A 16,853-nucleotide genomic window follows, 5' to 3' on the forward strand; every position below is an offset into this window, starting at 1 on the left:
TTCTTTCACCCCAGGAAACTGAAGTAAGCCACCTTAAAATTTTGACTTCAGCGGGCAAGTTTGAGAGTCGTGTCTTTTAAAACAGAATTTTTATAGACGTCTGTATGGTTATAATAACGGGCATGTCTAGGCCACCTGTCATACAAACGGCGTCTTCAAAACTTCCTGAATTTACGGAGCTACATCTTCGCTATTTTAAAAGATAAGACTCTCTCACGTTGAAGTCTCGACGGTTTTTCGTTACCTGGCCTAAGTCAAAATTTTAAATTACCGTTATCAGTAAAGGTCTATTGGAAGAAGTAAGGCTGGTTCCTCATGAGCACGTAAGAAAACGCGGGAAAACGCGTGCGAGCAAGTCACGATTGGTTTAGCTTTTTATTGGTTGAGGAATTAGTGGCGCAAGTTTTGCCAACCAATCGCAGAGCGTGATGGAGCAAAACCAAAGCACACGCGATGCTTCTTTCGACACTCAATTTAAAATCGCTCTAAACGTGAGAAATAATAGCCGAGTAAGTGCAATTTTGCTAATTTGTACCCAACCTTTTTTGTATTTATGATACTTATGGTATCTTTCTTTGAAATTTCGTTTACGGGTCTCTAGATCTCTGTGCACACTTTCATGCCATGCGTGCTTGGAAAGTTGAAGCATGAATTATTTTTTGCCAACACAACCGAATGAAAAGCTCTGATAGCGCGCGTGACCAAGTAGTTAAATCTTTGTACTCAGCAACCGTAAAATGACACGCGATTAGTCACAACATGAATCGAATCATCTGAACTGAAACGGTAAACAAGTAACGCATATATATCCCAACAGCCTTACCGGTGGTCACGTGAGAGACATAATAATTCCTTTTAAAAACAGAAGGACTCTGGATACATTCCCATCTGTCAAACACTCGAGTGGTTCAGCGCCTTTTTGCCCAGCGTCAAGATGAGCGCCAAGCCAGTGCTAAAGGATGAAGGTATACTCAAAGAGATTTTTCAGCTCTACGATGCGACTGGAGGGGATACAATTGAAGTGAACAAACTCGGGCAAGTTTTGAGAGCGGCCGGTTTAAACCCAACGAACAGCGAGGTCCACAAAGTTGAACGTGACGTGGGAAAGACCACTGTGTCTTTCGAGGAATTTTTGCCCATCTACAACTCGGTCGCCCAGCACATGGCGAGTGTGACGAGCAAAGCGACCCCTGAACAGGTTGTGGACTGTTTTAAGCATTTCGATCGAGATGGAGCAGGGAGCATTTCCTCCAGTATGCTTCGGCATGTTCTAACTTCGCTAGGAGAAAAGCTCACGGACGAGGAATTTGACGTTTTGACTTCGGGGCATGTGAGCTCTAAAGGCGAGATAAATTACGAAGCATTCGTGCCAGCGATAATGGCAAATGCTGAACTTTGAACAGACAAGATATGGCTGAACAATCAGTGAATGGATTTCATAGTCTTGATAGAGGAATGTAGTGTAAGACAAACTATAAACTGACAGATAATATCGAGTTAAAATAGTTGGAAGTGTTGCCTTGACACGTGATGTTGACCTCTGAAACACGCAAATTTTTTATTCCCTTTTAAGTTCTTCTAATGGATAATAGCACCACTAATTAAATGTTAAAGTTATCGCAGATTTCCAAAGGAACAAAAGCTTTTGTGAAATCGCTTATCTTTTCTGTTCCTCGAACAACCATAGGAAGTAAAGGAATGTTGAGTTATTGGACTCGTAGATTAGCTGTCGACAGCTAAAAGTGTATATTGATCTTTCCAGCCGCCATAAGTCAACAAAGTGCCATGTGGCAAGATAACTCAGAGCGATACGGGAATGTATAGACTCCTTAATTACGTATAAAGTATGATATCATTTTTTGAGCGTCATTGTCCGCAGGCGTGAAAGTCCTTTTCAAATTGTTTTCAGAAAAATTTCCAATAACCGCTTTCAATAAGGAGCTTCAGAATAGTAATTAGTAGATATGCAAATTTATATGAATGTATACAACAATTAACGTTAATAAATCTAAATATTGACATATCATTCACTCTTCATTTAAATTCTTTTCTGGCGTCTGAATATCGACCCCAGCATGCATTGCCTCTCCTTGGGGAGGAGCCTGACTGATATCACTGAGAGAGTTAAAGTGGGGTACACATGAATTTGGATGGAATTTTCAGAGGTTTAAGGAAGGGATAGAAGAAAGAAAATGATTTTTGGAACACTAAGAGACAGTTGATACCCACGCAAAACGCGCAAGAGCACCCCATGTTACTAGTGGACTAACTTGGTATCCGTCTATTAATTATTAACTACAAATTCTAATTTTAAAACTTCACTAAATCTTAAATATTTCTTATTTCTCTTAATTTTACTACTCTTTTGAAAAAAACTATCTCCTCCCAAATATTCCTAAAAATCACCCAAAAATTTACAAAACACCCCCAAAACGCGAACGAGATATTTCCGTTGCACCGATTTTAAGCGGCGTGAAAACGGCTTTTATGTAGACCCCCGCCTTAAGTTGTCAGCTAAGTGACAGTTATATAAATCTACAGCACTTCACCAGCACATGCTATGAATGACCGCGTGGTTATGAGTCAGATGTAGTGTATGCGGCTTTCAAAATTACACTCTCGTACGTGTAGCTGGTCCGTTAGCTCAGTCGGCAGAGCGTGGTGCTGATAACGCCAAGGTCGTGAGTTCGACCCTCACACGGACCACGCAACATTGTTTTGAAACATTTCTTTCTTAGCCATTTTATTGGCGATTTTATCCTATATTTGCCAAGCATGTATGGGAATGGTCCGAAGAGTGCGGATCGTGTCTCACATGGGTCAGGCTGGTTCATTTTTGGAGAATGGGGTATTGCCTTTTTTTCCTTTCGTTTTGTGCTTGTTAGATTTTTTTATTGTCATTATTATGAATGGTCATCGACTCTGTCCTTTGAAAAAACCGAGCCTGCGACAGACGGAAAAAGTCGAGAAAAAACAAACAAAGAAAATCCGTAAATAGAGCTGAAATCAGTAAAATTCCAGCAGCATAGGTGCATTATTTCAACCACTCGCTTCTGTCGGTATAAATATAAAAAACATCTTCAGACATTTATTTTCTTTAACAACTGTTTCACCAAACAAAATAAAAATAAAAATACTCCGGTTTGGAGCTTTCTTGAACCACACCGCAATTTTGCTTTCGAAGCAAAAATATAAAACAAACGAATGAATTGAATTAGATTAATTTAAATCAAACAAAGTACTCGCGAGGTGGTTTTGTCTGTCACGATCGCTCGTATTTTGCGAGTTGCAGGGCTTTTCTTAAGCCAAAAGAAAGGTTAGTGATAGTCTGTTGCGTGAAGAGAATAAGAAAAGCGGGTTTTAGGCTTTTAGCAAGAGTTTCTCTCTTTGCCAAATGCATACACGAGCTTCTTGTTCGCGTGACTAAAGTTTCAATGAGTCACGCAGCACGAAAAGGGTTGCGTGACATCAGCTGATCGTTTGTAGCCAATTGAATTATTTCAGACTGTCAAGTATCAACAAATTAAAATTAAATATGTAAAACATGTTTGAACTCCCTGCCCAACCTTTCGTATCAGCAGGGTGGATCCCGTGACTGACACACTATCACATTCCACACAAGATACTCTCCTTCTCTCTTGACGGGTCTGAGCGGGGTTTGCAGTAATCCTCTTCTCTTTCTTTTCATCACAACATGGCTGCGAATTGCGGATGGCTGTGGACTTTCATTTGGCTCATACTTCTCCTCTGTCTAGCGTGGCCACTTGGGATTGTAGCTGCAGTGCTGTATGCGATCTTTTCACCGTTTGCGGCTTGTTGTGCTCCGTGTACAGATTTTACAAACTTTCTTTTGGAACATGGTGTGAAGCTGCCATACACTGCTGCTTCTAACATGGTTCATGGGCGATCTGGATGCTAGAAATTTGTCTGGAGAAAGCTTAGAAAGAGTAGACGATCTCTTTAGCAGATCCATGATTATGTGTATTTTGATTGCTTCAAGTCTGCGAATGTGTGTTGTAGCTATTTGGAGAGAAAAACACGAAGTCACGAAGACAAGATTAGTATGTTTGAGTTTGACTATTAGCGATTATTCACAGCCGAGGAACCGGGATAAATGCACAAGGAACGCAAGATCACACCCTCCTTTACAATTCACTTTAAAGTTGCATGGAATTTGTTATCCTTTGATCGAGATGTCGTTCAATATTTTTCCTTTTTGCGAATAATTGATCTTTTGTTTTGCTACATCTGCATCGGAGAACAGTTAATGGAAAGGTGTTCGTATGATTGCTTTGCGTTCACGCGCGTTCAGTAAACTTCCTTTGTATTGGTCCGAGGAGTGTGAAGTAAAAGCGAATATCGATGAATCAACAATGTAAAAGTCAATTGTTTATGTGAGACATAAGAAAGTAGAAGCGGAAAATATTTTAAATCATTCCATTTCTTGTTGTGGTCTGTTCTACCTCTTTACGTACCAAGCTTTTCGAGTCGAAACGCAAGATTGGCATGTAAAAATCTGAGGAGTAACTGCATTGTTTTGTTGTAAAACTATGTGTCTATTCAGTACAATGGAGTTGTATAATTGGGAGCCGGGTTATGTGAATTCATTTCTAATCAGTGAAACTGAATTATGCATAGAAACGAAAGCTACACCTGACAAAATCCTTAACACTCTTTTTCAATCTCTTCAATGTTGATTTTTAAAATTCCAGGCCCATAAGTTTTCAAAAAGTAAAAAAAGTTTTATGTAACAGCAAATAGGTAAATAAAAATTTTAAATTTTATGATTACTGTTTTTCAGGTGTTTTCTGCTTTGTATAATCTTAAAGTGACCCTGATGCTAAAATCAGCCCTTAAGAAAATAATAATGATTTCTTCAATCACATCTTCGAGTGATAACTGCTCACTGCAAAATGGAAGTTACAGAGAAGTAATAGATCAAACACGAGGAAGAGTGTTTCCTCCGATTTCCAAACACCGAGAAGTAGGTTGAAAAAACGAGGCACAGCCGAGTGTTTTTTCTAACCAACTTCGAGGTGTTTGGAAATAGGAGGAAACACTCTTTCGAGTGTTTGATTAGCTTCTCAAACTATTGAGAATTCTTGGAGAAATTCGAAGCAAAAGTTCACAAAATTTTATGATAATTAAGATCACATTTTCAAACCTCCTTCACGGTAGTGATTTCCTTTGTTTTCTCTTCATGAATTATGAATGAGTTTGAGAAGTTATATATCAAACACGAGGAGAGTGTTTCATCCGATTTACAAACACCGAGAAGTGAGTTGAAAAAACAGTCTGGAAATCAGATGAAAGACTCTTTCAAGTGTTTGATATAGCTTTTAAAACCAACGATAATTCTTGGAGAACTTCAAAGCAAACTTATGATGAAAAAAGATCACATTTTCAAATCTCGTTCACAGTGATTTCCTTTTTATTCCTCTTCAAGAATTATTCATGAGTTTGAGTTTGAGAAGATAATTATAGTCAACTCCCACTTGGAATTATGTTTTTTCTTAATCCTTACTTGGCATTTTGTAAACAACTGTCAACAATTCACATTAATTTCTGAACCTTTTCCATCCTTGTTATTACTTCTTAAAATTACATATTTATTTTGTTTATTGTTAGAAATTAGTGAAACAAAATACTTTGTGATATTTAACGTTTGGATTTGTGACTGAATTTCACATGAAAGGCTTTGCAATGAATGTCACTTTGAACTAAATGCCAACACACAGTAAATTCACATGCAAGTTATAGGTACAAATCCAGACTGGTTTCCAGCATTTTGCAGGTCAAATAAATCAGTAGTAAAATTAACTCAGTGGGTTGATGGTTTGAAAGTACACAGTAAATTGATGTTTCCACTAGTTTTAAGCCTAAATTTAAAACTATCTTATGCAGGGGCTCTTCCTTGCCTTCGAAATGCACCTACATGTATAATTGTGCTAAAAGTGATGGAAATGGCAAGACTGAAACACTGTCCTGACAAAGTACTGACATCATTTGTCTTATTATGTAGTTAGGACGGCAGCCTGATGTGGATGGCTTCCTTGACCCTGTGTGTACCAATGCGAATCTCAGTCAATAAACTTCACCTTAAACTTCACCTTGCTCCAAAGCAGATGGTGGCCAGTCTTGTTGGCATGCTGTGAAAGGGCAGAGGTCTGGGTATGGGCAAGTTGCATATCCCTTTTGATCTCTTTGATTCTTTCCTACCTAGGTCTGATCATCTCTGCACTATGACGATCAATGATCCCTTTCACAAACTTTTTCCAATTGTATAAGACCAATTTTCATAGTCAACATAGTTTGCACTGAACCATAATACATCCAAGAATTGCTTTTTCCAACTGTATATTACTGATATTTTTCTCACAAATGTTGAAACAATAAGGCACTACATGTAATTGAAATTCAGCAGAACTGGTAACCTCGCGGGAAGAACCTAAGGCTTAACATAATCAGACACAAAAAAAGATTTTAGTTGCCCTACAATGCCACCTCACCACTTACAGTTCATAACCTCCCACTGTTTATAATCACAGACCCTTAAAACAAAACTAATTCAGTACTTGAATAGAGCAACCTTGCCATTTATTTAATTTTGTACTACATGTATTATTTTGTTCACAATGGTCTGGGCACACTAGCGGACATGTCACAGGGACATTTACCCTCATGTGACATCCCTGTTCTGTTGCGGGGACAAAATTCCCCGCTACATGAAATTAAGCTGGTTTGAATAACAAAAAAAAATATTAGTATAATAATAAGTGACTTAGGCCCGGTTCAAACGTCGCATTTCACATGTGCCGAATATAACTCCTATTTTAGTCGACTAGAATAATTAAATGCGGCATTTGATTCAGACGTCGAATTTAATGATGCCGAATTTAACTCCGTCCGCCTTCAATGTTTTTGTTTCCGTGCTACCAGTTGACGAATGCGGCTTGTTTGAAGTAATACAGTCGAACCTGTATTAAGCGGCACCGTATTAAGCGGTCACCCTCTATTAAGCGATCAGTTGTCAAAGTCCCAAAAATTACCTCCCTTATTTACTGTAATTCTGACCTGTATTAAATGGTCACCTCTATTAAGCGGTTGCGGTCACCCTATACTGAGTCCCAGCGAGCTGTTTCTATTGTCTTGAACTGTTTTATACGATCACCTTGTAAAAGGAAACCACTTAAATATGGTAACAAATAGCGTGCCAGGCAATTGAGCTTCTAATGAGCTGCACAATCGTGGCATTAATGTTTTACTAGTCTGTTTCAATACCATGCTCTCCTTTGTCATACATTTTACCGTCGAACTTTCTTAACCAAGTAAGTGATGTATTTTGTGCAACCTGTATTAAGCGGTCAACCTGTATTAAGCGGTCACTTAGCCATTCCCTGAGGGTGACCGCTTAATACAGGTTCGACTGTATTTTCATTGCCAACAGCGTGATGAAAAGGCGCGGGTCGAGTGAAGGCCAAGATGACTTGGCCTTCACTCAACCCGCGCCTTTTCATGATCATTGTTTCATTGAAGCACGTCTCACAATATGCCACAGATTTTCCCTCTTTCCACCGAGGAGTGTCCTCTTCATTTTCAAACAACGAGCACCTCATACAATAATAATTGCTGCACGTCAAACAAGTATATTTTGTTTTTAAAAAGCACGAACTCCACATTTCTTCGCCTCCGCCATTTTTGCAAAGTGCTGTTTATACTCTTCTGTGCTGGCATTTACGGATTGTCGCTACAAAATGAATAATAATGATTTACTATAATTTATGTATTGTATTCAGCACATGTGAAATGCGACGTCTGAATCAAATGTCGAACTTGAGTCGAATATTCGTCTGTTTCAGTCGCAGATTCGACGTAAGTCGAATTTAATTTGAAACTGTCAAATTTAATTGATTCAAACGTCGCATTTTACATGCAGTTAATTCTCGAGTTTTATTCGGTACAAGTGAAATGCGACGTTTGAACCGGCCCTTATAGTGCATTGTTTCCCAGTAGTTCAACTGTGCTTCACAAAATGTAAATATAATGTAAGTATAAAAATAATGAATTATACAAATTAAAACAAAATCTCTGTTTACATGTAAGTCTGGGAAATGCTATCATGAAAATTTGTGGATCAAGGAGTGGGGGCAAAGGAAGCCAAATTTTCAATGTTGCATCATGTGCACTGCTCATGCAAACTGTCCAGGCTGCTACAAAATAGAAAAGAACCAATAAAAACCTGTTGTTCATATGTACCTTCAATATGCATCCTATGCAGTGCCAGTGAAGGGACATGTCCCTGCTTCATGTCTGTTAGTAGTGCATCCCAACCTTAATTGCATAGTGAGAGGAACTCATGCTCCTTAAATTCCAGTTTGCACACAGCAGCCAGGGTACATTTCATGTACATTCCACGCTGAAAATACGCCAAGAGTTTCGAAGTTCCACGCCAAGCAGCCACCAATTAGTGCCTACGCCAGTGAAATGTTACACCAACTGCCGTGGCAAACTCATCTCACAGACTCCCCGCTCCCCTGCCTGTGGACTCCAACACTAGCGGAGAAATCCAGGATACTTTGGATGACCACAGTTCACTTGAAACATGGAAGTTTTCCAAATTAGATTAGGTAATTTTTCTTCATGCCAATGCCGATGAGTGAGTTATGCCACTTTTATACACCAAAGACCATTTATCATGTGCCAGTCCTCCAACCCATTTCGAAACCCATGTGAAGATCTCCAGCGTAATCTACATAAAATGCAGCCTGACCCACAGCAGGGAAATGAGCAGTGAAAATATAATTGTTAAAAGCATTTTATTTCATTTGTTAACTTTAAACATTTTACCATGGCCAGGAATAATCCAGTCTGCAATTTCCAGCACTTTTTTTCTGCTTTCACTGTGTTTGTCTGGACATTCGCTAAACTCTCTCCACAAGTTTTCATCGTCTTCATGTTCAAACAAATCTCCGCTGACAACCACTGTTCCAAACCCCGTGCCTCTCACGATGACGCTAACATCCTGTGGGGTGTGCCCTGGGGTACAAACGACTTGAACATTTTCACCATCAATGCAGTAGGGGGCTCCTTCTTTGAAGTTCTCGGGTAGATCGGTGTAAATATCCTGTTCTTGTAAAATATCATGAGACACCATCTGCACAGCGTTATCAAAAAGATTCAAATTCCCCACATGGTCGACATGACCGTGCGTGCACACAACGTAGTTTATCTCTTGCGGGGAAATACTGTGCTGCTTCAATTTTTCAAGAAGGCGTTCTTTGTCTCGTGGGCTTCCCGTGTCTACAAGGATCCTATTATCATTTCCAGTGATTAAGGTGCACGTTCCATCCGCTCTATACCTGTTATCAGCGTCCGTGTAGCCATAGCCAACCAATAAAACTGAAACTTTGTATAAACTGTTTCCATCGTCCGCCATCTTGGATAAAACTGTCGGCAGAGTGTGAGACTGGTAACCAGCTATTCAATAACCGCTGATAAAATATTTTACGGGCGCTAGTGTTAATTCGTCAAAAACGGCGAGAGAGTGTATATTTTTCAAGTTCTGTTCTTTTCTTCGACTAAAAAGTGCTGTGTAACTCATGTTTATTAGAAAATATGTCAGGTAGTGAACACGAAGGTAAAGGGGAGGCCAAAATGGTTTCAATCCCGTTGTCATCAGACGAAGAGACACCAGTCGGTTAGTATTTTATTAGCTTTATATACTAGGCTTATTAAAGCTTGCTTTTATTTTGTTATGACTGATATTATGTGGGGTCTCCTTTCATTTCATTGTATGCGTGCATGTTAAGGTGTTTGTAATTTCCTTGATTTGTAATTATACCAGCTGTCTTGTTGATAAACTTGGTCATAAATGGAAGAACTTCCAGGCCATTAGTAATGTCTAATTATAAGATTAGAGACACCATTCAGTTAAGTTGGTAAAAATGCACACTGATTTAAAATGAAGCTCAGTAAAGAAAATGTTTACATTCTGTTTAAGGGGCAAGTGGCCATCAGTCAAGCCAGCACAAATCTAGCCATTCAGGAACAGAACCCGGTGTATTGCAAGGTACACGTAAATGAATTGATCCCGGGTCAAGCATCAAAGTTTACTACTTGAGACAAACTAAACTGAGCAAATTAAGTTCATGATAAGTTTGTGTTTGACTCAATTGAGTATGTCCGACTATATTTGAATCGACCAACACGTTCTATCCATCCGATAATCAGACAGATAGAATGTGATCAACTATGAGACAAACCTTGATTTTTTCATGAATCAAACTAAAGGGCTGTTTACAGAACAAGTAAAAATGGTATGGAGTTGTTAAAAAGTGGTACGGTACCCACAATTTTTGTAAAGAATTACCCATGCTTTTTTGGGTCAATGTTCAAAACTCAAGTGGAACTACTGTACGAGCTGCAGGCGAGTGGTTTCACTGCCAAGTCTTGAACATTTTATGGCATAATTATATGGTGTACTTGTATAAGATTATAGACCGTAGAAAACTGCTGTCTATTTGTTTTTTACAATAACATGGTAAAAGTATGGTCAGAAAGGGCTATATTTCCTTTGAGAAAGTGCATGCGTAACATGTACATCTGATGTCATTTTTACTGTCTGTACATGTACTCTTATAAGCAATAGCTTCGAGCCAATCAGTGCATCAGAATTTTGACAGTTATTGTAAAAAAAATTGTTGATCTGTTTTTGGCTGCCTGCTGGCCTTTATAGGCCATTGAAAGTTGAGTCAGCTCCATTAGATGACTAAAGATCTACAGTATACAGCTACCTAATGAGCACACATCGGTACTTCAATGATGTGTGTTCAAGGTTGTTGTTCAATTACATGTACACATAATTGAAAAGAAAAAATATATTAAGTGATTGTTCTGTTATTATTATTGTAAGCTGAGGTCACAGATGAGGAGAAAGATGAAGCTGATGAAAAAAATCGACTGATTAGTCAAGTACTGGAACTACAAAACACTTTGGATGGTATGAGATGGTTAATTATTTTATATCTTTGATTATTGTAAACATTCAAACTGGTACTATTAATCCTCAGTGTCCACATAATGTTTAAAACACGAGCAGCAGTGTTATATCAGAATTTAAAACCGAGCAGCCTAGTGGTTTTAGACCCGATAAAACACGTGCTGCGAGTTTTTTGAACTGCTTCAAAAACATTCCTGGAAAAGCTTGTGTCAAGAGAGTTCATAACAATTGATGCTTTTGTGAACTTTGGAAATTAGCATACGAGAAAAACATTAAACACCGCATTCTAATAAGGAGGAGGTTTTACTGGATATATTAAACCATTGCACCTGATGTTTTATCGACCATATGATAGGTCAATGGGCTTATGAATTATTAATGAGTTTTTAAAAACTCATCACATCATGAAATAAAGTTATGGGAGAGAGATCCCCAGATTGTTATGGAAAGAGGTAGACGGTGATGGTAGATCTTGGGTAATGAGGAGTTGTCAATCAACACCAGGGGAGAAGGGTGGGTCAAACGGTCGACGGTCGGTGCTTTGACTCAGTGAAATCAAGGCCACATCACCTCAGTATCCTATTTATGGGAAGAGTCTCCGTTGCACTATTGCACCCCTATAAAGAAGCGCATCATATTTTACTGCTCATTTCACAATGCGTGATTAATTATTCAGTGAGAATAGTTACCGGTATACAATCAGCCATTACCTGTATCATCATGGTTTTCAATTCCTTTTCAAGAATTGGTCGTCATGATTACATATTAATTATTTCAGATTTGTCGCAAAGAGTTGATGCCGTGAAAGATGAAAACCTAAAGCTCAAGTCAGAAAATCAGGTATGGTACCAACCACAGTATTCTGTGCCAAGGGGGGGGCAGGGTGGATCAGACAAGCCAGTCCTATTATTACAGGCAACAAGGACCCAGAGAGAAGGGGGAGGGGAGGGGAATTGGTGTGATGAGGATAAAACTGGCAGATTTTAGTGCTTAAGGATTTGAGTGTCTTTCAGCTGTCTTTTGAAGGTAATCAGCTTGCTGTGCAAAGAAATGCCAAGTAAAATAGCCATCTGAGATATAGAGGATTAGACAGTGATTTTCACCAGTGGCTGGCCACACTGTACTTCTGACAGCCCTTGCGCAGAAGGAGATCTACTGTAGCAAAAGTGCACAGTATACAATATAATGTAACTTCCTCAGTCATTGATTTTATGAGATTTTGTATGCAATTTGCTGATTAAATACATGTACTGTTTAGTGCATTGTGTGGTCTTAAAACCCCTGCCTTGGGAAAGCTTATTTTTGGTGTGATGTTACGTACAAGTTTCTCTTGATTTCTTCACACAAATATTATTATACACAAGTCTTATGACAACTTTAAAGTACTAAAGTAACAGAAAGATCTTTTGTGGCTTGTTTCATTCTCAGGTGCTAGGTCAATACATAGAAAATTTGATGTCAGCTTCAAGTGTGTTTCAGCCGGCCAACCCTGATGGCAAGAAAAGGTTTGGACATTTTTCATTATTTTTAGCCTGTAGTCACTGTGCATGTAGATTAATAACAGTGTAGTAAAAACCTGGATAAAAGAAACTGTGGGTTAAGAACCAGCAGGGTGAGATTTAACAAAGTAAACTCCCAAGGTAATTAGTTTATTTGCCACTTCTGCCCAACAAATGAGGTCACAGGAATTCATGTGTACAATGTATTGGTTTGTATGGTGCCAGAAAGTTAAGTATTTGAAACACTCTGTGCCTAAGCTGTCTTGAATAAGAGCAAATAGATTGGTCAGCTGTCCAGAACATAACAGTTGAAAGCTGAACAATTCAACATTGGCAGCTACTTTGGATTGGTTCTGTTAATGTTATGTTGCCCAATAATAGGCTCTCACTTTTGTGCCTGTTAGGCTCATTAACTTAAATGAAAACTTGATGCTTCTGCAAGAACAGTTTAGCAAGATAAAACAAGAAGACACAGGTTAAAAAAAACTCAAAGGAATAGCAAGCAATTGCAAGCAAGCTAGCAATGGCAGGCAAAGCAGTTTTCCCTGCAATTTCCTGAGCATGCCCCCTGAACCCATCGAACAGTTCTTTGCTGTGGTGCTAGTGTATTTTAAAGTTGTTATACTGTGCAAGGTGTTCCTTACATGTACTTGTGAGTCTTGTGGATGAAATCTTGCAGTTTGAGCATTACTGTACCATCCAATTAAAAAAAAGAAGACTTTATTTAAGTGTCGAAATAGTAAGCGCTGTAGTGCTAATTGGGGACACTATAAATCAGTGAAGTAAATATACTTTCGTTAAAATTCCCAACTGGTGGGAGACAAACCAGTTGGCTATTCAGGGGCACCCAACGACAGTTTTCTCTCAAATCCTTTGAAACCCAATTTTAGGCTATCTGCAGTGCTTTTAAAGCTCTGTGGTTCATTTCAGGCCACGCTATAATATTTTTATCTGTTCGGTAATTCTAGGGGAACTTGAGTCTTTTTGAAATAACTAGGGCATTTTTGTCCATTTCCCGAAAACCTTAGGTCTTATTTCCTTTCCGAAAATCTTAGCTGACCTTTCTTCGGTACGCGAAACCACATTTTAATCAATCCGAAAACCCAAGGTCTTAAATTTCCCATATCACGAACGTTCGAGGTGAAAATTCCCTTTAGAAAATTGTAGCGGATTAAGGGCCTTCCGAACAGATAATTTACCGAAACGATCCGTTGGGTGCCCCTGGCTATTTGCAAAGTGTGGCCTTGGATTTGACAACAGGGCTACTGTGAAACAGATCCAAGTGGTGAGAACAGGACTTGAACCCAGGGCCTCCGGATTACCAGTCTGGTGCCCTAACCACTAGGACATGCCGCCTCCCAAAAAAAGCTTCCATAAAAGCTTCTTTTGCTCGTTTAGTATATGACATTTTTCAGTTTTCAGGGTTTTTTTAAATATGACTTAAAAGCAAAGCAAGCCAGGGACTTGCCTTTGCGGAAATTGTAAAACACTTTTTTCAAGAGAGATCCTTTCTTGCTTTTTTACAATGAGCATCGTGTATGCAAAATTATCTGACCGTCCTGCAGCTGTAGCACTATGTACCTTATTTTTAGAGTCAGATTGATGAAGGGAATTTGGTTGTTGATAATTAGGAACATATTTTTTCTTCAGGCCAAGTCCCTCCAAGCCCGGAACAAAGAAAGGAGAGAAAAGATGATCTATTATCAAAGAAACGTTCTTGTATATATCTCAATTTTAATGTTACAGAATATAATTCAGTTTTGAATACCATAATTTAACGTAGGTATAATTTATCTGAATATTAAAATATAATAACTTTCGTCATTTCTTTCATATGCTGTTGCCTAAGGACGGAACTTTTACAAATCACGCTGATGTCAATCAAAGAAAAGGCGTTAAAATTATTTCAAATTCTGACTTGTTTCCAGGGCTAGTGCTACAGTGTCAAACTGTAAGGCGTTTTACCTAATTAAGAGAGGGAAACACTATTTGAAAATTAAATTCAAAGCCAGTTAAAAAATAATATAAATAAAAGATAGCGCTCACATTAAACAACAAAGGTAATTAAATGGCCCAATTTACAGAACTTTGTGTACTTAGTGACCTGGGCCCAGTTGTTCAACGCCCGATTAAGCTAATCCTGACTTAACATGAACTTTGATTCGAGTATATTTACTAATCCATAAGGATTCGTACAAAAGATTTTTGTCCCTAAGTTTTACCTGAGACTTTTCTTTACCATTAGCTTAAAATGAACTTTTAAAATCATTTTTAATAAGCGAGACGAAAACCTCGGTTAACTTTTAATCGCGGATTAACGTTAATCGGCTTTCGAACAACCCGGCCCTAGTCTTTGAGTGGAAGCGAGGCTGTTTTTAACTTTTTTTTATACAATCCTTACTGCTTTTCATACGAAAATCATGCCGTTCTTATGGTAACTAGTTGCTCTTACAGTTGGAAAGCATTGAGGTTTGTATGAAAACAAAGTCAACTCCAGGGGCCAGGTGACTTAACACATAACGCTTTATAATCCACGTTTTGAGTTAACCCTTTAACCCCCAAGGCTATACGACATTTTCTCCAGATCCAGGACTACAAACTCAATGTCCATGCATGATATACCATTTTAAAGCTACTCATGAGTGTATTTCATAACTGATAAAATTATGAATGAGTAAAGTTATGGCTTTGTGATAAATGGCCTTAAAACGTAAAAATTTAAAAGTTCAAAAACGTCCCAATCCTTAAGTATATTAGGTATACCCCTAAACTATAGCTTATTTTGCAGTTGTCAACATGTTCATTAATGAGAGAGATGTCTTAAGACCCACAACTTCTAAGGCGACAAAGTTGAAAAGTTATGGGGGTGGTCAACCATGTCACATATGGGAGGGGGTTAGGTTTTGACCCTTTTAATGAGTAGATCTCCACAAGACCATCTTGGTGTCAAAAATTCAAAGAAATCTGCCAAATATTGAAAGAGTTATGGCATTATGTGCCAATTGGCACTCTTAGGGATTAAAGGGTTAAGAGAACTCATGTATGACCGACCTTTAAAGAATTTTAACGGATTTCTTTGACTGACTCTCATTTCCAGAAAATTCATTGTAAGGTCGCGAAGGAACTGTTCTCTCACTCCTAGTTTGTGGTTTTTGTTGACTGGAAAAGAAATTGGTTCGAGTTTAGCTGCTCTCATTAGCTTACTAAAATAATATTGAATTTTAAAACAATTTTGCCTTTTCGCAGTTTAAGCCTATATATTGAAAATAAAAGTTTCCAGTCATTGATCTTTATAAATTTGTAATTAAACTACAGTTCGGGATGAGGTGTGGCAACACTGGACTGAACTGGTGAAAATTACACTTTTTTGGTACAATGTATATTCACTATTAGTGTACATCGCGCTTCAGTTGTTTTCAGTGTGAAATGGTAGGATATTATTAGCTATATCAGTGTTGACGGCAAGCTGTCTCCTCGGCCGCACACTGTTGTACTTTGGCATCTGTATTTTAGGAAAGCCGATTATGTGTTGTTAGGGTCCGGTGAAGGTTTATTGTGGAAAACTTTCTTGGTCATGAGGGTGCACCAATGCAACTCTCGATCAATACACGCTTTCCCTCGTTCAAAGCGGATAGCTGTCAGACATATGGGTGTGGTCTGAAACAGCAGAAGTTGGACACTGAGTAGGGTGAGTCACTTTTCCTTTGACTCTAGGAGTGAAAGAACCCAGTTCCTTCGCGACCTTACTCTAGGTGTTTTCTTACTTTTCATCAGGCGAGAGCTGTAGCTCGAAAAGTCGGGGGCCGTTTACTTGAGCCGTTTCATTTTGGGATGAGCTCCTTCCCGGGACCAGTACTATTCCAGTACCTGGTCATTTTTCTCACGATTGAAATGAGGTTTTCCCGGGATTAAGTAGAAGACGTCTGCGGTGATCTCGTACCGAAGGAAACTTTCTAATCATTCCGGGATGAAACCACTTGAATAGCGCCCTGATCACCAATGGAAAGGCAATGGTATGGATGGTTTGTTGTGATGGTGTTGAGGAAAGTGTGTCTAACTCTCGATTGGACTTACGCTCTCTTCACCCTGTTGTATAAATGGCTACCGTCGATATACTTGCTGGGTGTAACCCTGCGATTGACTAGCATCTCGTTAAGGAGGGTGCCTCCAAATAGAGAGGCATTTTCGCACAATTTTTGACTATGCTTGAAATGTAGACAATATTAGGCTATTGGAATCCGAAGAGAAACTTGGGGGAAAGCGCGCTTTTTTCGCAGATCGATAATTAAGAAGCATCAATTCAAAAAGCTTTAGATTACTTAACAATATATGGCATTTTTTCCCCAAAATTGACA

The 16,853-nt window shown here is 38.7% G+C and overlaps 2 protein-coding genes, 1 non-coding gene and 1 pseudogene across 4 annotated transcripts; 3 read left to right on the forward strand and 1 right to left on the reverse strand.

The window, feature by feature from the left end:
* The first annotated feature begins 808 nt into the window (after window positions 1-808).
* LOC146465366 (myosin-2 essential light chain pseudogene) lies at window positions 809-2,024 on the forward strand (annotated as a pseudogene). The gene has a single exon (XR_014868282.1). The product of XR_014868282.1 is annotated as a myosin-2 essential light chain pseudogene (transcript).
* Window positions 2,025-2,633: 609 nt separating this feature from the next.
* Trnai-gau (transfer RNA isoleucine (anticodon GAU)) lies at window positions 2,634-2,706 on the forward strand. The gene has a single exon. It is a non-coding gene; the product is annotated as a tRNA-Ile (tRNA).
* A 5,375-nt stretch (window positions 2,707-8,081) lies between these two features.
* On the reverse strand, window positions 8,082-9,516 carry LOC146465368 (metallo-beta-lactamase domain-containing protein 1-like). The gene has a single exon (XM_085128565.1). It carries the CDS (start codon window positions 9,434-9,436, stop codon window positions 8,822-8,824), a length of 615 nt encoding a protein of 204 aa, XP_084984691.1. The 5' UTR covers window positions 9,437-9,516; the 3' UTR covers window positions 8,082-8,821.
* Window positions 9,515-14,584, forward strand: LOC146465369 (short coiled-coil protein-like). The gene is made up of 6 exons (XM_085128574.1): window positions 9,515-9,697; window positions 10,001-10,069; window positions 10,913-10,999; window positions 11,778-11,839; window positions 12,428-12,504; window positions 14,149-14,584. The coding sequence occupies exons 1-6, from the start codon at window positions 9,616-9,618 to the stop codon at window positions 14,192-14,194; spliced, it is 423 nt and encodes a 140-aa protein (XP_084984700.1). The 5' UTR covers window positions 9,515-9,615; the 3' UTR covers window positions 14,195-14,584.
* The last annotated feature ends 2,269 nt before the right edge of the window (window positions 14,585-16,853 follow it).

This window comes from Pavona decussata, unplaced genomic scaffold (assembly GCF_977016875.1).
Source record: "Pavona decussata unplaced genomic scaffold, jaPavDecu1.1 SCAFFOLD_156, whole genome shotgun sequence".
NCBI lineage: Eukaryota > Metazoa > Cnidaria > Anthozoa > Scleractinia > Agariciidae > Pavona > Pavona decussata.

Bases quoted from the DNA above. Each gene is read 5' to 3' on its own strand.
- LOC146465368 (XM_085128565.1), bottom strand. From the start codon at position 9,436: ATGGCGGACGATGGAAACAGTTTATACAAAGTTTCAGTTTTATTGGTT.
- LOC146465369 (XM_085128574.1), top strand. From the start codon at position 9,616: ATGTCAGGTAGTGAACACGAAGGTAAAGGGGAGGCCAAAATGGTTTCA. The intron at 11,840-12,427 runs GTATGGTACCAA...TTTCATTCTCAG, and splicing joins AGCTCAAGTCAGAAAATCAG to GTGCTAGGTCAATACATAGA. The intron at 12,505-14,148 runs GTTTGGACATTT...TTTTTTCTTCAG, and splicing joins AACCCTGATGGCAAGAAAAG to GCCAAGTCCCTCCAAGCCCG.